The sequence below is a fragment of the Oncorhynchus keta genome, chromosome 14 (genome assembly GCF_023373465.1).
Source record: "Oncorhynchus keta strain PuntledgeMale-10-30-2019 chromosome 14, Oket_V2, whole genome shotgun sequence".
NCBI classification, from domain to species: domain Eukaryota; kingdom Metazoa; phylum Chordata; class Actinopteri; order Salmoniformes; family Salmonidae; genus Oncorhynchus; species Oncorhynchus keta.
The window spans coordinates 69,147,344-69,170,708 of record NC_068434.1 but is presented as its reverse complement, the minus strand read 5'-3'; the positions used below and the strand labels follow the sequence as shown (position 1 = coordinate 69,170,708).

The 23,365-nt window shown below is 42.5% G+C and overlaps 1 protein-coding gene across 11 annotated transcripts; it reads right to left on the bottom strand.

The window, feature by feature from the left end:
* Positions 1-4,321: 4,321 nt before the first annotated feature.
* On the bottom strand, positions 4,322-23,364 carry LOC118394170 (zinc finger protein 821-like). Of its 11 annotated transcripts, none has more exons than XM_052462264.1 (6): positions 23,223-23,364; positions 13,995-14,114; positions 13,765-13,888; positions 12,930-13,028; positions 12,254-12,420; positions 4,322-9,437 (listed from the first exon to the last, which is right to left on the bottom strand). In XM_052462264.1, the coding sequence occupies exons 2-6, from the start codon at positions 14,030-14,032 to the stop codon at positions 8,510-8,512; spliced, it is 1,356 nt and encodes a 451-aa protein (XP_052318224.1). In that variant the 5' UTR covers positions 14,033-14,114; positions 23,223-23,364; the 3' UTR covers positions 4,322-8,509. The 11 variants fall into 11 exon arrangements, with proteins under 11 accessions (XP_052318224.1, XP_052318221.1, XP_052318223.1 ...); XM_052462261.1 differs by having other exon boundaries at positions 13,765-13,868; XM_052462263.1 differs by having other exon boundaries at positions 13,765-13,865.
* Between the last annotated feature and the right edge of the window lies 1 nt (position 23,365).

Sequence of the window (23,365 nt, the reverse complement as noted above, 5' to 3'; positions counted from 1 at the left end):
AGATTGTCTTGTATTGCACATAGAAAACTTCACCTGTTGATTCACACTGACCTTGTAATGGGAATTACAAATGTTTTTGTAGTTATTACATTATTTCTTTTAAAGTATTCTTAAGGTAGTTTTCGCAATAGAGAAGCTAACTTGCATGGTTGACACTGTTTACAAATTAGCCAAGAAAAAATGCTGCAGTTTCCTTTTTCGGACACAGATTTTAGTCACAGAAACTTCAAGTGGATGAAATCAAGATGAAGTGCAATTAGAGCAGGTGTAAAGATCACACAGACATTTAGTTCGATATATCATTCCATAAAGTAGACAGACATTCAGTTTGATATGTCATTCCACAAAGCAGCCAGATATTCCCATTAGCTTATGGTAATTCCAGTTATTTTTTTATTCTTAAATGTTAATGCTCTTGTCAGAAAGACATTTCACCTCAGTTTTGTCTAGTTTTAATGTCTCTGGTCACTTCTGAACCGATAGTCCTGTCTGTAAATGTGTATTTGTTTTGATATCACCTGTGTCACAAGATGTGCTCCAACACAGATCCAAGCATTAATATCCCAGGCTCACCGATACTGTGTGAGAAGGTAACTGTGTGTTAGAGCATCTCTCAGCTGGCCTGTCTGTACCTGTATCCTGGTCTTTGAGCTCTGAGGTGAAGACTGGTGATTGTGTGTGGTGACACCCAATGCCTTCTAATGGACTGGAGTCCCTCATCCACACTATTTATAGATGGCTGTGTCAAATCTAGTTCATACACCCCTTCCAACCCTACTGCCTCCACAACATTTCTGTTGAGTGGAGCCCCCAAGGACTCACAGTTCACTGAGGATAAAACCTCTGACCGTCTTCAACAACAAGGAGAGGGAGAGGGGAGGTCCGTTAGGCCCGATCAGGGCAGAGTCACATACCATTTGATACCGTCATGACAACCAATTTGACATTTTGTTGAAATATAAATGTTTTTAAATACGGTAGTGGTCAAATGCCATACAGAGATGAGCTGGATGATTTTCCACAGTGGAGCAGTAGACATTTAGCCCTAAACCTCTCAATACGTATTAATTTATTTTTTTACAGTGATCACGTTTTGTTAATTTTTTTATGCTATAAGCAATACAGTTACATAGAATACCTGAAAACGTCATGTAGTATAAGCATGTGCTATGCAGTAAACTCTGAAGTATTCTGCTCTTCAGTGTCCAAGTGTACCTACTACGGGGTAGGACAGGTTTGTAATCTATATAAGAAGGTGGCTGATGCAGTCATTGTACACTGCTGATCTCTCTGAGTACTATTGCTTATCAGTGCCCACTCTTAGGTGTCTGAATATAGTGGATTTATTTTGTTAGGTTTTTGTTCAGACCCTTAGTTGTCACTAACCTAAGTTCAGCACAGTGTTTTGTTCCAGTCAGCTCAGCCTACCTCCACCTTCCGCTGCCAGGTAGTACAGGCCAAATCATGACCAGAGATGGGTATGCATGTGGAACTCAAATTTTGATGTAAATCTGTCATTGACGTCTATGGATTTGTGCTGAAATTCAAATTATGTGCATGGATATCCAGTTAGATTTTGGCCTTACGATCTCTCTTGGTCACGTGTAGCAATACCTTGTTTAGATATGGTATGAATGTTACGGTGTGTATTTCAGCCCTGTAGGGTCAGAGTCTTCTCTTTGGTGAACTTTTACTCTCCAAAATCCACTGCCTTACCAAGGGCTCTCAGCTGGGCCTGTCTCACATTTTATAGGAGATGGTGTGGAGAGTGCAGATGCTCTGAAAAAGGACACTGTCAACAGCCTGCCTGTGTCTGTGCACTGTTGTCAAATGTTTTGTGAATGGGTTGCATCTCATGTCCCACCTCCCTGGGGGATGTTCCAGAAAGCAGGATCAATGAGTTAGCCAGCTAACAGTCCCCCCAAAAACGTAAATACCTGCATTTATTTTCGAGAATTATCAACTTGAAAGTGGTAATGGTATAATTGACTTGACAACCAACAATCCATATTCGGGTTTAGTTTTCTCAATGAAAATGAAGAGATTTGTTTGGCTGCCTATCAAAGTTAACTGGCTACGGTAATGATCCTGCTTCCTGGAACACCCCACTGCTCATCAACACACTCTTTCCTCCAGATATTCTTACTTCAGTAAAATATTATTAACAGAACTCCTCACATGCACAAACAGCACTTCTGTGTCTTACCACCTCCTCTCCTCCCCTTGCCTTGCCACACAACATGTGTATCAAACTCAGTATTCTGGTCTGGGACAACCATTCTAGGTGCAAAGCAGTGCCTCCTGTTTATTTACCTCTTCCTCTCTGTCTTGAACACAGTATGTGGTAGTGGCTGTATGACCACTCTGACTCTCAGCAGACAGTCGGGTGGACAGGCACATTAGCAGCACGCCCTCTGTTAGTCAGACTAGCATCATTCTCAGACTTCTGCTCGGAGCGTAAAAGTGCTACTTCAGCAGTTTTCTAGGTTCTTCTCTTGACTCTAAGGAAGGGGAAACATTTGACCTGTACGTTTTTGATTACAATTTTTTTCAAGAAAGAAAATTGCACTAATTTTCCATCCTTTATAGTATTATAAAATTAATGGTTGGTTAATTGAAGTTTTTAATTATTAGCGCTAAACAACACAAAACCCAATGAAACAATCACTTGACAGTTGTGCATGTTTGTAGAGATAATGTTTTGTATGGCTATTATCAAGCTTGTCAATAACGCCTTAAGATCTGTACAATGTGTTAATGGAATGATGCTTCCAAGTGACCCAGTTTCCCCGTTTTTCTGTAGCTGCAAAGGTGGATCAGTTCACTCTTGTTGTATTGACCCCTCTTGGCACTCTCCTGGTGTTTTATTCATAAGCAGAAAGGCATTTGGGGATGGACTGTATCTCTGGATAGGGAGATGTTACAGTGAGGGATCATGTTAGGGTGAGTCCTTAGCATTGCTTGAAAGCTGGACCAGTAACTGACTCGCTGTTTTTTACACACACACACACACACCTCTGTTGTTAATGTGAGTGGACGTTGGGAGTAGGTCCCTGAAGGTGAGGTTGTGCTCGACCTATTGTAGTTCTGGTCCTGTCTGATCTACATGTGAGGCTTTTCAAACCAGTGACAACTTTCATTTATTATTAACTGTATGGTCTGTTTTTGTTTTGTGATTATGGAAAAAGGCTTTATGACCCCTGTATAAAGTAGCCCTGTTGGTCTGATCTTGTATGACTGAGGTAAATAGACTGGATGGGATGGTGTTGTTGCCAGGCACTAGAGATGCAGAATTAAATCAGGAAGATGAGAATGGTTAAAAGTTTTAATGGAGTTGTGTATTTTCAGATTTGACATTTGTATTTTGGCAGTAAAGTTACTGCTTTTTACGTGACATTTGACCAGTTTTAAAAGAAACAGCATCCTTTTTTTAGAGTATAAAATCTGCAAAATATATGCAATGATGTATATGTAATATTCAATCCTCAAATATAATCCAGGTTGTATAAACTTTTGTATAGTGAGTTTTAATATAGTATGGCCGTACCAATATGAATTGATTCTTATCAAAAGCCTTAGTTGTCCACCCAAAGTGCTCCCTTAGAGTACAGTACCCTACACCTACCTGAACTTTACAAAGCATTAATAACTATATTTTGTTGCGTTTTTTTAATTTGTACCCTTTTTGAATAAAATAGATTTGTACTGTATATTTGTACCGCTGTGAACTACTTAAGGCTGTTTTGTTTTTGTTTTGCTGTTTTAATTCTATGTACTTAAGGACACAAAGATATTGTATTTTTATTGTTACAGCTAACTTCTTGGAGACATTGCATTTATCATGTTTGTTAAGTAAACACTATATATATATATATACATATGTGTATATATATGTACTTACTATTACCCTATTTTCAGAGTTGTGTTTTATTTGGTCTCTTCTTTGACTGGTCTACATGGAGAGGTGATATGTGGGTTCTGGAGTTAGTTCCAGGGTCATCTCATCTGCAGCTTTGGGTTATGAATGATTTTATTACCAGAGGTCAAATTTGAGTTTCAGGATCATGTCTGAATGAATTATATAAGGTTGTTTAACTACAGTACAGTATTTTCATTCCTATCATTCCATGTTCCTGCTCTGTTAGCATTGGATAGCACTACTCTGTGTAGGTGTTAAAGAGGTTTATGATACTGTCTGTGTCTGCCATGAATAGAGAGGCCATTGTGGCCTGGAGAGAGCCAGTCCGTGAGTGGCATGCTTTATTTGCTGACTGGTGCGTAGGGTGAACTGAAAGCGAAGAGAACGATTACTACACAGCGCGGGTGTCAAAGTCAATGTTTATTTCCACATTCTATTCCTGCTTTTAACATGATCTGTACATCTGTTAATCCAGTAGCAGAATGGCTGCCGTAAAAGTACCGTTCTGAGCAGTGACAACAGAACGAGCGTAAAGTGTTGATTTTCACTTGTTTACCCTCATTGATTTTGGCCTTCTTAAAAGGATTTCCTTTGTAAACATGGACATCAAGAGAATATCCTGATAGACTAGTAAAAAGGCCAAAGTTCAAAGAACATCTTTTGATTAAATTGAACAAAAACAGGCAGGCATAGAATAACAGTAGAATACAAGTTCATATTGAACCATTGTAGAACATATGCAGTTTCACGACATGCAGTGTTAACCTAATCCAGACTGTCACGCTAGGCAGAGCTTTAGACAGTGCTGTTCAAAAGCACAAACAGAACCTGGGAAACTGTCAATACAATTTCCTTTTGTAGTATTTTAATGTCAAAGAAGAGCGTACTCCACATTTTCCATTGCATTATTCCACTGTGTGAGGATGATGACACTAATATCAGCTGCCAGTTCAGTCAGAAAAACCCAGTATTCATTATTGAAAAGGTGTCCATACGTTCAGTACTTGGCAGAAATGTTGTTACAGATTTTATAGCAAAGATAATGACAGTGTGTGACAACTTTGTCTTGAGCATGGCTCTGCTCTCTGTGTATCTTAAATTAGGATAGTGATATGACCCTGCTGAAAATAAGTTAATGGACCAGGGCGCTGAATCTATGGCCAAAGAGGCCTCGCTGAGTTGCATTGCCTGAGTTGCACAATTCCATACATTTGAGTCCATTTGTTTTTTTCCTGCACTCTGCATAGTTTTAAGAGTCAAATTTCCCTTGGAATAAACAGCATTGTTGCATAGAGGTTTGAACCACTCCTAGACTCTTAAGGACAATTAGAATATAATAGCTTTTTCCCCTGTTGAGCGGGATGCTATTCTGTTCTGGGCTTTAGCCTGGTAGTGGCTCAAACTGAGAACCGGCTTAGTTCCTATCTCAAGGACTACTCCAGAAAACGAATCATGTACTGTAACATTGTCAATATGTGTCTGCAGAGCTCAGTTGTGAAACATTGTGTATCGGAGGTAACCTTTGTGGCAAGAAATTGAGAACATATGACCAAAGAGAAGGGGAAAAAATTCATACAGTATAGAACCAAACATGGCAAAATGTGTACTTTCATCTATAATATACCAAACCAAAAAAATATCCCCCAATTTTCTTTACAAAATATATATTCACATGTTGCATAAATATCAATTGGAATGAGGTCAAGGAAACAGATAAGACCAGAGATCTCTCCCAACTGGGCACGGGTCAACAGGTTTAATAATGAGTCTAGAACATGCTCATTGGAGAGCGGAACTCTGCAAAGTGAGATCACTGGAAAAATGCAAAGATTAGTTATTCAAAATATAGCTTTTACCCTGACACAAGCAGTTTAAGTCGGAAGTTTACATACACCTTATCCAAAAACATTTAAACCCTGTGCTTCACAATTCCTGACATTTCATCATAGTAAAAATTCCCTGTCTTAGGCCAGTTAAGATCAATTTTATTTAAGAATGTGAAATGTCAGAATAATAGAGGGAATGATTTATTTCAGCTTTTATTTCTTTCATCACATTCCCAGTGGGTTAGACGTTTACATGCCCTCAGTATTTGGTAGCATTGCCTTTAAATTGTTTAACTTGGGTCAAACGTTTCGGGTAGCCTTCCACAAGCTTCCCCGAATAAGTTGGGTGAATTTTGGCCCATTCCTCCTGACAGCTGGTGTAACTGAGTCAGGTTTGTAGGTCTCCTTGCTCGCACACGCCTTTTCAGTTCTGCCCACAAATATTCTATAGGATTGAGGTCAGGGCCTTGTGATGGCCACTCCAATACATTGACTTAGTTGTCCTTAAGCCATTTTGCCACAACTTTGTTAGTATGCTTGGGGTCATTGTCCATTTGCCACCAAGCTTTAACTTCCTGACTGATGTCTTGAGATGTGGATATATTGAAGCAACATTTTCCTGCCTCATGATACCATCTATTTTGTGAAGTGCATCAATCCCTCCTGCAGCAAAGAACCCCTACAACATGATGCCGCCACCCCCGTGCTTCACGGTTGGGATGGTGTTCTTCAGCTTGCAAGCATCCCCCTTTTTCCTCCAAACATAATGATGGTCATTATGGCCAAACATTTATATTTTTGTTTCATCAGACCAGAGGACATTTCTCCAAAAAGTACAATCTTTGTCCCCATGTGCAGTTGCAAACCGTAGTCTAGCTTTTTTATGACGGTTTTCGAGCAGTGGCTTCTTCCTTGCTGAGCGGCCTTTCAGGTTATGTCGATATAGAATTTGTTTTACTGTGGATATAGATACTTTTGTACCTGTTTCCTCCAGCATCTTCACAAGGTCCTTTGCTGTTGTTCTGAGATTGATTTGCACTTTTCGCACCAAAGTACATTCATCTCTAAGAGACAGAAAGCGTCTCCTTCCTCAGCGATATGACGGCTGCGTGGTCCCATGGTGTTTATACTTGTGTACTATTGTCTGTACAGATGAACGTGGTACCTTCATGCGTTTTGAAATTGCTCCCAAAGATGAACCAGACTTGTGGAATTTTTCTGAAGTCTTGGCTGATCTCCCCATGATGTCAAGCAAAGAGGCACTGAGTTTGTAGGTAGGCCTTGAAATCCACAGGTACACCTCCAATTGTCTCAAATTATGTAAATTAGTAGCATCTAAAACCATGACATAATTTTCTGGAATTTTCCAGGCACAGTCAACTTAGTGTATGTAAACTTCTGACCCACTGGAATTGTGATACAGTGAATTCAAAGGGAAATCATCTGTAAACAATTGTTGGAAAAATGACTTGTGTCATGCACAAAGTAGATGTCCTAACCGACTTGCCAAAACTATAGTTTGTGGAGTGATTGAAAAACGAGTTTTAATGACTCCAACCTAAGTGTATGTAAACTTCCCACTTCAACTGTATGAGCATATTTCAATACGTTGGCTAAGTGAGGAAGGAAATATGACAATTTGGGGCATTTAGAAAAATGCAATTAAATTAGCACTCTCAGTTCACATGTTCGAGTCCTAAATGTCCTAGAGGTAACTAACATATACAGACCAGTAACAGCAGCAAAGATTGTGGTTTGATGAGCCAAAAATGTCAATGCAACAGAAGATGCATAAAGTAAATTATTACCAACTACTTGGCAAAGGTTGAGTGTTGAAGGTACGAGGGAAAAACAGATTGAGGAAGGTCAACGTGACTAATAAAAGGCAAAGAGACCTACAGTAGTGGCAGTATATTTTGAGTTGAAGAGAATATGCTGGAATGGAGGACAATGTTGCTCAAAACAGGGCTCATTAAATAGTACAGCATATTCAGAGCATAGCGGATAGAAATGTGATGTATAGAACAGGCCCATTTTCTATCGTTCCCGTTTTATACAGTACATTTCTGACTATGTCTTACTGAATGTCCTGTTGAATATTCTCCTGGTGAGCTGTGAATACGTCCTAGAGATATAAACACACCCTCAAACTAAGGAAAAAACCTGCATTCTCTTCTGTAGTGTAACGTGTAAAGAAGCTTGGGAGTCAGAACGTAGGCCACAGAGGGCTCGGCCTCAGCCCCTTACTGAGGTAGTTGATTGGGTGGATATGAGCTAGCCAGAGCAGAGACCCACGTTGGCAGCGTGAGAGAGGTGTAGCTACCGGTAAACTCCAGCGACTTTGCTAGCAGAAGGGACAAGAGGCGAGGGAGAGAGCTATGGGCTACGTGACTCATTCCCAACACTGAAGGTCCATGTGCAAAAGATGGAAGGGTGTAACTCCTCCTGTCACAATGGGCTGGTATGTCAAAGTCTGCTTGCACCCAAAACAGAACAGATCAAATCTCTTTACAACATGCTTTATCAATACCTACCATTAAGTGAAACATTCTTGAACCTGCTCTTATTTCCTGCTAGTCTGTAATAAATTAATGTTATTTGTTGACACAGGAGTTCGGGTATCAAGTCGTTGGACACAGAAGCTGCTGGAATTTCAACCAGCATGGAATGGTTCCATCTGTGGCCATGGCAACCCACAGGCGTAGTGGAGAGGCCATTATAACTGTTAGTGGTCCAGTGTGCTGCCCCCAGTGACCTGGTCCTGCTAGGGCAGCTTCATGAAGAGGCTGTTGTCCAGAGAGGGGACAGGCATGGGGCAGGGGAACTGGAACAGGCTCATGTCTGCCGTCAGGGCAGCCATAGCAGCTGGGTCATGCTCTATCTGACCTCTCAGGGAGGGGTCAATCTTCTCTAGCCGCCGTTTCAGTCTCTTGGCCTCTCTCTCACGGATCAGCCTGGCCTGCCTCTTATCTGGCGTCTCGTTGGCCCTCTTCATCCGCATGGCCTCCCTGTCGCGCAGAAGCCTCCGTGTCCGTTGCTCCTCTGTCTCCTGCAGCCTCTGCATCCGCTTGGCTTCGCGGTCCCGCAGCCTCCGCAGCTCCCGCTCCTCGGGTGACTCGTGCTCCCGCTTGGTCTTCTTGGCGGAGCGCTCGCGCTCTAGACGGTGCATGCGTGCCTCCACCGGCTCATTCTTCCTGCGCATGGCCCACTTCCTCATGGGAGACTGGGCGTCCACCAGCTGCTGGTAGGCCACACAGCTGTTGCACACCAGCAGCACTCCGGCCGGGTGCACAGGCATGGGGCTCAGGATGTCTGGCAGCATGGGTAGGCCGGGTGAGGGGCTGAGGGCGTCAGGGAAGGAGGGGGGTGAAGAGAGGAGGCTGTGGTGCAGTGAAGGGAGTGGGTGGCCTGGGAGGTGTCCGAGACCTTGGCCATGGTTGTGTCCTGGGCCATGTCCTTGTCCTTGGTTGTGGCCGGGGTTGTATCCCGGGCCTTGGCTGTGTCCCGGGATGTGGCCTGTGCCACGGCCAGGGTTGTGTCCTTGGTTGTGGCTGGGCCCGTGACCGTGTATCAGGCCATGACCGGGGTTGCCCATGGGGCTGCTGGAGAGAGACCGGGACATGGAACAGTTCTCATCTCCACTGCTGCATTCCATACTGCTGCCTGTGTTCAGGACCTCTCTGAGCTTCTCCCTGTGTAGGGGGGCAGAGACGTGAGGAGTTACAGGACACAGCTGTTACAGGCTAGCGCAGACAGACAGCCTAACTCGCTAAACTCTGTAGATAACCCATGTCATTGTGTGTGTGAAAGGCTGAAGCACTATACTAGGGTATAGGACTGAAATGAGGTAGTAGTGGTTGTAGCTCACTCCAGTAACCACGAGCACAACCTTTCCTTGATCTTAACTGGCGGCTTTATTCTGTAGTTTTAGTCAGAATTATCACCTTCTGTGAGAACTAAAGTAAAAGAAAATACAGTTAAGCACACTCTTACAACTTTCTTGCCTTATGTTTGACTTTGGCTTATGAGTGATTACCTTGATATAACTCTGAAGTGCTTACATACAGTCGTGGCCAAAAGTTGAGAATGACACAAATATTAATTTCCACATAGTTTGCTGCTTCAGTGTCTTTAGATATTTTTGTCAGATGTTACTATGGAATACTGAAGTATAATTACAAGCATTTCATAAGTGGCAAAGGCTTTTATTGACAATTACATGAAGTTGATGCAAAGAGTCAATATTTGCAGTGTTGACCCCTTTTCCAGACCTCTGCAATCCACCCTGGCATGCTGTAAATTAACTTCTGGGCCACATCCTGACTGATGGCAGCCCATTCTTGCATAATCAATGCTTGGAGTTTGTCAGAATTTGTGGGTTTTTGTTTGTCCACCCACCTCTTGAGGATTGACCACAAGTTCTCAATGGGATTAAGGTCTGGGGAGTTTCCTGGCCATGGACCCAAAATATCTTTGTTTTGTTCTCTGAGCCACTTAGTTATCACTTTTGCCTTATGGCAAGGTGCTCCATCATGCTGGAAAAGGCATTGTTTGTTCGTCACCAAACTGTTCCTGGATGTTTGGGAGAAGTTGCTCTCGGAGGATGTGTTGGTTCCATTCTTTATTCATGGCTGTGTTCTTAGGCAAAATTGTGAGTGAGCCCACTCCCTTGGCTGAGAAGCAACCCCACACATGAATGGTCTCAGGATGCTTTACTGTTGGCATGACACAGGACTGATGGTAGCACTCACCTTGTCTTCTCTGGACAAGCTTTTTTCCGGATGCCTGTTACAGGAATTATATTCCTCTGTTTTAATACACGATTAAAATTAAACAGTCAATGCCTAAGAATTTGTAATACTCTTATTTGCATAAAATGGACAGAGACCAGACTCAAAAATCAACCAGCTGCGTTTATTCTCGAGAGTACTGAACATGATACAGTTTACCACAGATTAGAAACTGAAAATGACGTCATTAGTTTATGTACTACCCCGTCTAATCAACCAGCAGTACAATGGCTGTATAGTTCTCAAGCTTTCCCACATCGTCTCTCCCTACTAAGATCATTTACGACCCAAGCCAAGGTCTACCTGTGTAGATAAGCATTCTATCCAGTCTGGCTATAAGTTCATTCATTTCTACCAAGGAACAGACAGTCATTGTTCTAATTCTTGATTATATTCAGTACTAAGGTTAAAAGAAAATTCATACATCTATAACATAATAGTTTTCTGATTAGTCAGTCCAGATTGAAATGTATACATAATTAGTCATTATTGATTAAAAAAAATCCGTTAACAATGCCCCAAACAATTGGAAAGGGGGTTCATCAGAGAAAATGACTTTACCCCGGTCCTCAGCAGTCCAATCCCTGTACCTTTTGCAGAATATCAGTCTGTCCCTGATGTCTTTCCTGGAGAGAAGTGGCTTCTTTGCTGCCCTTCTTGACACTAGACCATCCCCCGAAAGTCTTCGGCTCACTGGGTGTGGAGATGCACTCACACCTGCCTGCTGCCATTCCTGAGCAAGCTCTGTACTGGTGTTGCCCCGATCCCGCAGTTGAATCAACTTTAGCGCTTACTTACTTTCTTGGGTGCCCTGAAGCCTTCTTCACAACAATTGAACCGAAGTTCTTGATGGTCCGATAAATGGTTGATTTAGGTGCAATCTTACTGGCAGCAATATCCTTGCCTGTGAAGCCCATTTTGTGCAAAGCAATGATGACGGCACGTGTTTCCCTGCAGGTAACCATGATTGACAGAGGAAGAACAATGATTACAAGCACCCACCCTCCTTTTGAAGCTTCAAGTCTGTTATTCAAACTCAATCAGCATGACAGAGTGATCTCCAGCCTCGTCAACACTCATACCTGTGTTAACGAGATAATCACTGACATGATGTCAGCTGGTCCTATTGTGGCAGGGCTGAAATGCAGTGGAAATGTTTTGGGGGATTCAGTTCATTTGCGTGGCAAAGAGGGACTTTGCAATTCATCTGATCACTCTTCATAACATTCTGAAGTATATGCAAATTGCAATCATATAAACTGAGGCAGCAGACTTTGAAAATTCATATTTGTGTTATTCTCAAAACTTTTGTCCACGACTGTACATAATAAACAGTTTAGCCGGAGATCAGATTAAACACATGAATAAAGGAAAAAAATACCTCATTGTCTGCTTATTACAGAAGGGAGGAAATCAAAAACTTCCCACGTATTATTCCTGGTATAAATTCACGCGTCATCCTTAATTATTATAACGTTACCATCCTAACATACACAATTCCACCTTTACGAACTATACCCGAAGACATGAAAACTTGGGGATTGCCTTCACTCAAAAAAGGTCTGTTGCTACGATAATAATCCCAGTTCCAACAGTTCTTAGCCACATAGTTCCGCTTGTCTTATCATTTCCCCTGCATAGCAAACACTTAAACAATACAAAAACAACGACAGACGTACAGGTTAATTGTCAGTTACAGTGGTGGAGGAGGCACAGACCTGTTGAAGTTGTGGGTGTCTGTGAAGCGTGTCCCACACACAGCACAGTTGGAGAGGCGGTCCTCAGAGTGGATGAGAAGGTGGCGCCCCAGGGAGCCTGGCGAGCTGAGCGTGCGCCCACACACTGGGCACACGTAGTTCTTACTGCTGCCCATCAACGATGTGTGCTGCTCCAGACAGACAGACAGAGTTATAGGCATTTAATTAGGTAAAGCACAATGGTTCTCTTTGTTTGTCAGTGTATTTTATAAACAACCTAAAAGTGAGGACAAACCACAACAGTGCATATCTAAAAATACACATATCTACAATTGTGGCATAAACGTATGTGGTTAGCACTAGACCACCATGTGAGAAAGAACACGAATGGAAGGAGGAAGTGGTTTGGTGGTAAACGTGTCATTCTGGCTCAGTTAGAAGACACTGATAACTTTAAACAAGTTGAAACATCCAAACCTTAGGTTTGACACATAACCCAGAGACTGATCACATGACTGGATCATAATTATCCTTCCCTCTTTAGTGTAGTGATGACAGTAGCTCCTAGGAGGTTCAATGGTGATTATCTACCCCTAGCCCATTATCCCCCTGATCCAACCGCTGAAGCTAAGGAGGCTTTGGCCCCGTCTGAATACTTGGTGCCATGGTGGACTGTCTGGTACTGTACTGTCCTCACCTGGTAGACGTGTGTGATGAGCTGCTCGGGGCTGCTGAACTCCAGGGTGCACAGAGGACACACACAGCTGTTCATCAGGTCGGCCCCCTCCTCGCTCTCCTGAGAAACACAGAGGCATCAGTACTACTGTACACTCAGATACTGTGGATGCTATGTGGAGCTACCATACAGATCTGTTTCATCAGTAATATGTATGCTAATGATTGTGTAATAATACAGTAAGTTATGTAATGGTGGTTCTGTCTAAACTGAGAATGTAGGGCAAATATTAGAAGAGGATTTAATATGTACATCTAAAGGGTGGATATGCTCATCCTCTCTACAGTACCTCTATGGCTGGTCCTGGGAGCAGGAATTCTGAATGGCAGGTCATAAGGTTGTGTGTGTGTATGAGAGAGAATTACCCTCAGGCCCCCAGTGACTCATTGACTGTCACTATGACACACTGTATGACTCTGCCAGGGTTGTGAATCACACCACACAACCCGAGATGCTTTCTGTTTCTGGGGTCTGAAGGTGTGAGGATATTCTGTAAATCGCCAGTTTACAATTTACAAATGCAATGTATTCAGACGTATTCTTGTGCTGCATCTCTTTTTGTAGGATTATTGAATAACATAATTCTGGAAATGGACAGTGCGGGATGGGGCAATAACCTTTCCACATATGTCTAGAGGGCCAGATGACCCTGAGATCTGTAGAACACTATCAAATCAGGAAGGAAATGCATGTGTGAATCAGCAACCAGGCAGGCCCACACTCAGTGGACACACATGATAACAGTACTAGGAGGAGAGAACACCCCTCCATGGGTAACCCTGACAGTGACACTCACTTCTTTAACTCCCCTGTGGTGTGCTCTCTTGGTGGAGGTCATGTGGTCGTCAGCTGAGGTGTTGGAGGATGAGTCGTGGTTGTCCAGGTCGCTATCACTGTCTTCTATGGAGGCAAACACAGCCCTATCAATATAGACAGACAACAGAACAGACCTAGTCATATTCTCTCACGACACCCCCTACAGAGAGTATGTCACATTAGGGTCAGGGAAATGCCCTAAATGCCTACCTGAAATGCTGTCCTGTTGGGAATTGTTGCTGTGGCATTCGCTGTCCTCAATGAAATCGTCCCTGCCATCCATGTTAATAGTGTGGAGGGGGCCTGCAAAGCCGGTGCTGTGGAAGGGCCCTGTGAACAGAGGAGTCACAGGGAGATGATAGGACCATCAGAAGGAGGGGTGAACTAGGCATATCCACCTGATTTTCAAACACTTAAAACACGGAAGCCAAATGCAGAAACTATGGATACAACTTGCTTATCATAATTCATATTCGAGCCACTAGAAATCCCTGCATTAGCATGTTTCTTTTCGCTGATAAATCCTGACAAAAAATACACCATATTACTGGCCTGCTAATGTGCCTGGACCTTGTAGGCTAACAGCTGAGTAAAACCCCAGAACTGATCCAAATGGTTGCCCAATCAGGCAAGCTAAATGCAGCCATTTCTAAATTAACATATAAAAACGCTAGGCTTTTGAGCATTATTCAAAAGACAAACTACAGTGAAAAATACTACAGCCTAGACTAGAGTTTTGTACTCAATTGAAAACAAAATTATTTGTTACATTGTGTTGTTGTCGCCTAGGTAGGATACATATATTCACTGCGGTATAAAGCCTAACATTGAGCTTCTGAATTATGGGTTAATATGCATACGTTTCTAGTTTAGGAGACAGTCCACATCCCATGCCTGTCAGTCTGTTGCGCAATTACACACCTGGGGTCTCTTCCTCTTAAATCTTGTGGAGTCCCAGAAAAAGCTAGACCACAAAAGCTTGTTGGACACTTATTTCGACGTATTTTCTTTAGCCTACTAATAGCCTATTAGAGGAGAGATACATGCTTGCGGAATGTAAAATAGGCTACAGCATTAAGAACGGGCAGGGAGTTGGAAAGGAGAAGCCCATATTTTCCTATAGTAGGCCTATCTTAACATCCTACATCCTGACAGAACACACGCATGGCCTGCTTATGTACCTTTCTGGACCTTCTTAACTGTGGAGAATAGTCCCAAACTGATCCAAATGGTTGCATAACCAGGCCTAGGCTGTAGGCATATGCAGTTATCTTTTTACAAAATCGGACGTTTGAGGTGTTATTCAAATTAGCCTACATCAAATGGACAATAACTGTGCACTCAAATGATAACAGTAAAACTTTTTTTCTTGCACTCTGACTGGTAAATATTTAGCTTATTACATCAGCTACACTTTACCAGCCTCTCTTTCCAGCAGTTCTCATTCACAACAGGCTATAGCAGGGGTAGACAACACCGGTCCTGGAGTCCCGCAGGCACTTCATGTTTTTTATTTAATTGACCTGGAGGATCAGGTGTGTTGAATTTAGACAAACTTTGAACTGATCAATTAGCTCAGTTGGTCAGGTGTGGTGCCTAGTTGGAACAAAATCCTGCAGTGCCTACAGATTGTTGAGGAGAGAAAGTGCATTGGTGTGATTACTTTTGACCACTTATTATGATAACACTGTTGCACTGATGCATTGCAAATAGTTGCACGGGACAGAGAGATGAGCACAGTGCAAAATAAGACCCAAAGAAATTGACAACCATTAGAAAAATGGAAGTCACTTGCAAACCACTTGAGCAATGGTGTAATAGATATGCAGGCAATATGGCATTTGTTGCTGAAATGATACATTTAAATACAGTAGGAGTTAGTATATTGTTTTACATTAGGCCTACGTTGATGTATTATTTGCAGTTGTCACTATGACAATGAACACACCCTGAAAGCACTGAATGGTCTGAACCAGTATCTGTGTGTTAGAGAACGCATGGTCACCTTATTAATAGACAGCGTGCAGTAGGATGTGTTGATCAGTTGATTGACAGGTGTAGGACTTCAGAACAATAAAAACTTTCCTCTAGTGTGGTTTCTCACCAGCGTGTTACAGTTACGTAGCCTATAGTTTATCTTTATAGTTATTGGCTTGGTGCCTGGCCCTTAACTCTGACAACACAACTAACGTTATTATCACAACAGAACTATTCTAGTAGGTCTAGCTAACAGAGAACGTGGATGAAATCAATGTACAATTATGCACTCGTTTACTTAACTTTTATACTGTATACTATAAAATGTGGTTATATAACCTTGAAGCCCATTCAAAAACCGGAAGATCGAAGAACCAAGGCAAAATGGGCGGTCACTTTCCCATCGGATTCCTGATTGAGGCAATCCTCAATGACATAGTTTTGAGAGAGTCAGGTGTGTATAAAAAGACAGTTGATAGATTACAAGACAATGCAAGAAAATACAGCCAGCAGACAAAGCCTTGGAGGTAAAACGTGCTAGGCATAGGAATGACAGCCCTGGAACAGAAGATTGACAGGTCAGTAGTGCAAGGCGGAGCGTGATCATGAAGTCGGGGGAAGACATTTCTAGAGCACAGACCTGGTGTGTAGCCTGCACTTCAGTTACCTGGTGTAGGTGCTGACTAGCCACGAAATCCAAGCAATCTACTACACTTAGCATATTGAAGAAAGTGCTTCAGATTAGAATACCAAGCCTATCCAGCATTAAAGGAGTCGTAGCTACACACATAAACCCATCATAGCTGCTATAATACACTGGCCCCAAGATGGTTATAGAAACACAACATAGAATACATGAAAGGCCTAAACTTTTAAACACAATCATTCCCCGAGCCTATATGCAGTTGACATGGATGCTTTCATATTCACTGACATGCCAATATAATGCTGAATCAACACATCGCAGAAGCGCACATTGACATGTACTCACACACAACCAGACCCCCAATTTTCACAGAAGCAGAACGAACACACACGCTTATCCAAGCATGCTGCAGTCCCAGGGGGAAGCAGCCTGCACTCCTTTCCACTAGCAGCCTGCAAGGCACTGTATCTCCCTCTCTCAGTACCACCCACACACTGCACAGCCTGGCTCACCCTCTGTCCTCCCTGCTCATACGCAGCTCTGACTGTTCTATATCCATACCAGCAGCTCTGAGGGGGAGGCCAATGCCTCATACCAAGGAGCCCATATGTGTCTGCTTAAACCCCTCACATGGCGCTCAGCATTTTACAGCATCTCTGCTCATTGCATTAGTATCCCATTTCCCCTCCGATCTACACCCAAGCTTGACAGGGTTGGAATGGGAGCACAGGGCCTCTCCAGTTGTTAGTGACAGTACACTCATTCCTGCCATCAGTATACGTTAACGGGAGGTTTTATTTTGATCATTTCAATATCTCTCGAACGGAAAAAAATATATATATAAACTGCAACCGTTAGGTTCATTAGCCCTCCAGTTATTACCCTCCCCTTCCTGTCCAGTCTTTCCATTCAGTGTGATGGAAGGAACATCTTTCATCCAGTTACCTGAGGCTGGCAGAGGTAATTACAGCCTCTGTTCTAATCCTGGAGCAACACACCACTGAGGAGCATGGTCTGTGTGTGAGAGGGTTGAGGAATAAAATCTATCATTAAAAAAAAAAAAAAACTACCCTCTAATATTCACAGGGCTGTCATTCCTGCATTAACTTTTTAGCAGAGTGTAGTATGTGAAAATAGTTTGGGCACATTTCCCATAGTGATCCAGGCACTCATTAGCATTGGTAGAGTGGGTCTGATTGTTGAACTATGAACTGCTACAGACTGGCTCCACGGCACACAGCCAATGATTGATGTGAGAGCTACCCATCCCCCACTGCTAGGCTCTGTCTGTACATCTGTCTCTCTTCTCCCACCGGCCCTCCCTCCCCATGTCTCTGCCACTCTGATGTTATCTCTGAGTCTGCGTGTCTGTAGGCAGGAGGTGACGCAGTGTCTGACTGAATCCAGACAAAGACAAACTCATCAGCCAACAGACACAGAGGGAAAGAGGAGGAGGAAGGGGGGACAAAACAGACAAAAGAGAGAATGCCAAAACTCTACTCAAACACTAAGCAATGGGGCTCCTGTTGAATTCAAGCTCCCCTCTTTTTTACCCACCCTCTGTTCCAACACACAAAATACTGTCTGAATCTCTAGGAAGTGCTGGGGCCCCTGCCTTCCATCCATGTACAGGCACTGTGGTGTTCAGGACCATGGGAATGGTGAAACACAGACATCAGATAATCCCAGACTCCCAGATCATTTCTCACTTCGCCTAATTGGCAGCCTGGTATTTAATTAAGGCAAAACGGAAGTAACCGCCATCACCCCTTTTCTCCAGAATCCCGCCCTCCTCCCCAGTGAAGTGTCTGAAATGATCCCAACTCTGCTCTCAAACAAATAAACACAAAATTACCCATCTGTATGGCTTTATAGATCCACAATGAAAACTATTTTGATACAACCCGGAATGCATGCTATCAAAACAGATACTTCTAAAACAGCTGCTGTTTCCCCTGCTATGCTTTCCCTTTACCCCAGCCATGATTGGCTCAGACAGGCTCGCTGACTAGTTTTCCCATGCTGGTAATGTCTGTGCGCTACATCGAGGGACATTTCACATCAGTTCAGGACACACACACACACACACACACACACCACTTTTAAGGATTATTATAATTTTTCATTAGATGGTGGGTTAAGAAAATGGCCTATTATCATTTTATAAACTATGTGGTATGTGTGTGTGCATGTGTGAATTTGTCTTGGACCAACTGTATGTGGTCATAGGAAAGTGTGAAAGTTGGATTCATTCTGAGGGTAATTAAAAAAAGACTGTTGTTATTTCATAACTATCAGTCAGAAGTAGTACGTGAAGCTGGGAGACGTCGCTTTAGAAGCCCCCCCAAAAACGCCTTAAGATTGTTAATGTATGTTGTTGTTTTACTATACTGTGTTTGAACAACAGAGTTCTATGGACCAATACGTCTACCAGCAGATCACGCATCCTTACTGTGTTACCGTTTCCCGTGACAGATGTTGTTAGCATATAGGGATTACTGAGGCCATTAGAGCAATACGCATTTCAACACCAAATTTAAACAAACTAGCCTCTCCTATGTTTAGAAAAGGACCCTAAAGGCTACATGGTCCCCTTGGGTGGACTTATGCGTCCCCAGGCATCCAGTAGCCTACACTATGAAGGATCAGCAGGCCAATTCATCATGCACTCAGTTTGACCTTTTAGCATGCATAGGAAAAGGACATCATCACCATCGGTAGAAATGTTTGTCAGGCAACTACACAGCTACCAAACCTGTAGTACCTAGACTATACCTGCTCTGGAGTAGTCTCCCATTGGAATTGGAGGAATGTTGCTTGCAGATAGCCAACGTAGTCTGTGACACTGAAAAACATCCTCCCCTAAGCTGGTGACTATGACAGACACAACAGCACTCATGGAACAGAAATGTTTAACGAAACTCGTTTCAGTGGGCTCTGATTACAGAAACCAAGCAGTGCACCTTTCCATTTAAAAATATATATATGGTCTCTTATTTTGGCCCAAGGCATTGACAATGCTAGTGGTATGACCGACATTGCTATTCTCCACTGGCTGTACTGGTTCTGTATCTGAGATGTCAATGTGAGAGCTTATCCAGAGAAACAGAAAGTACAGTCAATGCAAAAGCATGTTGTACCTAGTTTAAACTGACATTTTATGAGGGACAACATCTTACATGGATTCTGAGACCAAGATGGGTGAAATCTGTCCTAATCTCAAGACTAACATTATTTATTTTCATTGACATTGGTAGGCTATATCGTACTCTCAAAACAAGAGTTGAAAACAGGGACCAGCATGCCACAGCAGGTTTTCCTGCTGTCTCCAACAAAGAATCTAATTAAAAACCACAAACATAAGCGCCGGTAAACACATGGAAATAACTATCTGAATAGTTTCCCTCGGAGAAAACGACCTGCGCATGCAATTGTGAGGTTGTCATCTCCATACAAATATTAATATCATAGTATTAGTAGCCTAATAATGGTTCATGATAATTTTGGGGGGTTCGAAAATACAGACAATCGTCGGTGTCACGCGCGTTGATTCAATGTATCATCAAAATTATACAAATATTGACGTCTACGCGCTACATAGGTTGAACTAAAACATTGTATCAGGCGCTTGTATCAACGATGGTGATTGACACATTGTCTTACAGTTCACAATTTCAACGGTGGTGAAAACAATCGTCTAGTTAGATGGAGGAAATGATACGCCTTACTACTTTTCAACAAGTAAAAATGGCATTTACAATACCTGAGATACCTACAATTAACTTTGAAGGGGTTGTTCTGTTTTCGCCTGGACATATTATCCCCCACTCCCGGATGGAAAAAAAATCGAATCTCCTCCTAGCCCAGACAGATTTGAAGATTCCCCTATGCAATCCAGCTGTATTCCGTAAAGGGACTCCCTTTCGAGAGTACAACAATATCACTTAAAAAAATATTTTAAATAAATAACAAAATGCCCGATGATCAAAATTGTTTACCCATGTAGAGATGAACACAGCTTACACCATTGGTGAGAGTCGGGGTCATTTAAATGAATACAAAACAAATAGCCAATATAAAATGGCTTGGTTACAATCTGATCCACTTAAATTTAAAACACTCTCCTGTCGAGCTATATATAATTTCCAAATTATAGAAAATGCGATGGGGTCCTATCCAGCCCGGCCTGAGATGGTATTTGCTCAGCAGCCCCGAGCAGCTACAATCCTGCGTTGCTGTCGCTTTGCCAATTCACTGCAGCGATACACAGGCACAGCTTCTTCTTCGGTATAATGAAGTTCGCACATTTTGTTTGTGCATGCTGCCACCTATTGTGCGGTAGTGTGTGGTTTATCATGTCAATTTTTGTAACACAAAAAAGGGGGAGAGAAAAAAAAGATGCACCACCAACTAACCCTACACCTATTTAATAAAACAATTATATATATATATATATATATATATATATATATAATTATCACCAGCTCATTCCACTACTTTGACCCTAACTGATCCTACACCAGTCTGACGGCCTGGGAAGAACGGACTCTGGTTCAACACACCTTGTATCTCTTCCTCCGTAAAACCTTATACACCCAAGTACTGCCACCACAACCTCTACCTTCTGTGATTTACATTCCATTTCTGCAGTACAAATTGATAACCATGGCAATAAATGCTAAGAAGCCAACCTTACTGAAGCACAAATTCAAATCAGTCTGTATTGGCCTAAGCCTACTACTCACCTTTGATCCATCATCCTCTACTCTCTTCCCTGCCTCAGCGTGACACCTTCTGTTCTACTCTGACCCTGGCACCTTCAGCCTGTCTCTCTCGCACCAGGCACTTCTGATCCCCAGCAACACAGGCACCCCCACAATTGACCGTTTTTCCCCACCGATAATACCTTCACCGATTTAACATTACCCAACTTATTTTCTACCCAGCCTGAGACTACACATGGCTCAACCAAAAGGCAGGATCCGCTTTCGACAAAAATCTCACTCCCACTGGGCCAGAATCCTCATTTGCATGACCATCGGAGCGAGGATCTGAGGTCTTCACCTCACATGCCACCACAGGTAATTCATCATTGGGTTCATTTTCTGAGCCATCAGACACAGCAGAATACGGCTTGTACTTGGTGCCATTTTTCCTCAACACACATCTTCCCACTGCACTCGGCTCTTCTTCCTCCATAACCATGTCTAAACGTTCACCATGCTCATGCCATGACTTCATGTGCAGTGCTGCCTGCTTAGCCCAATTTAGTAGTCTGTTTATCTCTGGCTTCTCCATGCTCCCAAAACAAGCCACAATCGTCAGCCAAGTCTCCTCCTCGTCATCCATTTTAGCAAACAATCTCGGACTGCATCTCTGACCTTGATATGGTCTTAATTTTCATCCCACAGGCACACCTGATATCTATGTTCACAACATGCGCACAGCAATGCATTGTGGGATGTTCAAATCATTTGAGGATAGATAACCTGTGATGACATAGGAGCAGTGGACTACCGTCAACAATGCACACAATAATACATTGAGCCTACTTCTTTCTCTCCTCATTTCATGTATTATAATATTTTAATATTTCATTTTTTTTTTTAAAGATTTTAGGCTATAGGTATTTTTAAAATCACACTGACAATTTTAATATTTTAAATAGGCCTATATTCTCAAAGCCCCCCAAAAGTAACAAAACAATTTATACCAACTGATTCAATGACATGGTTGCAAAATTCAGTCTGCTCTCCAACATCACAGTCACATAGCTTACCTGTTGTACGTGGCACGTTGCGCACTACAGCCTCTACCAAGAGGTACCTTTATGGTACAGGTGGTACTGCACTCGATTCACCCCATAACCACAGCATTGCTGGTTCAAAACCTGCTCCAGCGGTTCACTCTTATTTTGGAGAAATCAGAGGGAAGTCACAACTGGCAGGGTTTGAAGCCGGGTGTTTGCGACTGTCAAACACATTAGCTGTTACACTAAGAGATCCGAATCTTAAAATCTCTTTTGAGGAGGTTGCTAGGTGTTGGGTTAGGGCAGCTATACTACTGGTACCAGCAGTGGGAAACCCATGGTTTTTCCTGGCCTTTAATGGACGTTATTCACTGTTCACATTCTGGTTTGTGCATGGGATACTTTCGGAAGAAGGGGAATAATATAAGTGCCTCTGCAGCCGATGTGAAATGGCGAGCTGGTAAGAGGTCTGGACCTTTATAACCCATGTAGTAGTGTGCATGGCCCGAAACCTGGTGACGCTGGTTGAAACACCGCTCCAGTTGTTCCTATACAGTATATTTTCTGATGGCGGAAAGAAATGTATAATATATTTTTTTAAAGTATAAAGAAGCTATGCAGCGCATGTCCTGATTGAACTTAGTGCGGCATTGTCTGTAAAGTACACTAGATGGAGCCCACAAACCTCACAAAATTACAAATGTCATAACATTACATGTTGACGTCATCACTGACTGCCACGAGGTGAGGTGTGCGAACCGCAGCACGACGTTTACAGACACATTATTACTCATCCGCACATTTCGGACACGTCTAAATACGATACATCAAATAGCTACCTAGCTAGGTAGAACACCAGCCAAGCAACATAATCAGATGTTGGCGTTATATAATAACAATACTCAAGGAGTGCATTAATATATCTAAACGGCTCACAAGTGTAGCTAGAAAGGCATGCATGTGTTAGTTAGCTATAAGGGGTTATTTAGCTAGTTACTAGAAGCTATAGCATTATTGCAGTGGTTAAATAAACATGTTCGTATTACCGTAATGCTTACATACATACCAGCATCACATGTTACTCAACCAAATATCACATAGCAGTATCGAAGCTGGTGGATTTGCTAGCCAATTGAGAATTCTGCAAATAATTTGCACGCTCGCCTGTTTGAGGTCTTCGTTCCTTTCTCATTCCACAAACGTTGAAGT

What these genes read in the sequence shown, in the direction of transcription:
- LOC118394170 (XM_052462260.1), bottom strand. Translation starts at nt 20,223, where the DNA reads ATGTCCAGGCGAAAACAGAACAACCCCTTCAAAGTTAATT. An exon ending in CAACCCCTTCAAAGTTAATT is followed by an intron (nt 14,115 to 20,183) that starts GTAGGTATCTCA and finishes CTCTGTTCACAG; the next exon opens with GGCCCTTCCACAGCACCGGC. An exon ending in ACCACAGGGGAGTTAAAGAA is followed by an intron (nt 13,029 to 13,764) that starts GTGAGTGTCACT and finishes TGTGTTTCTCAG; the next exon opens with GAGAGCGAGGAGGGGGCCGA.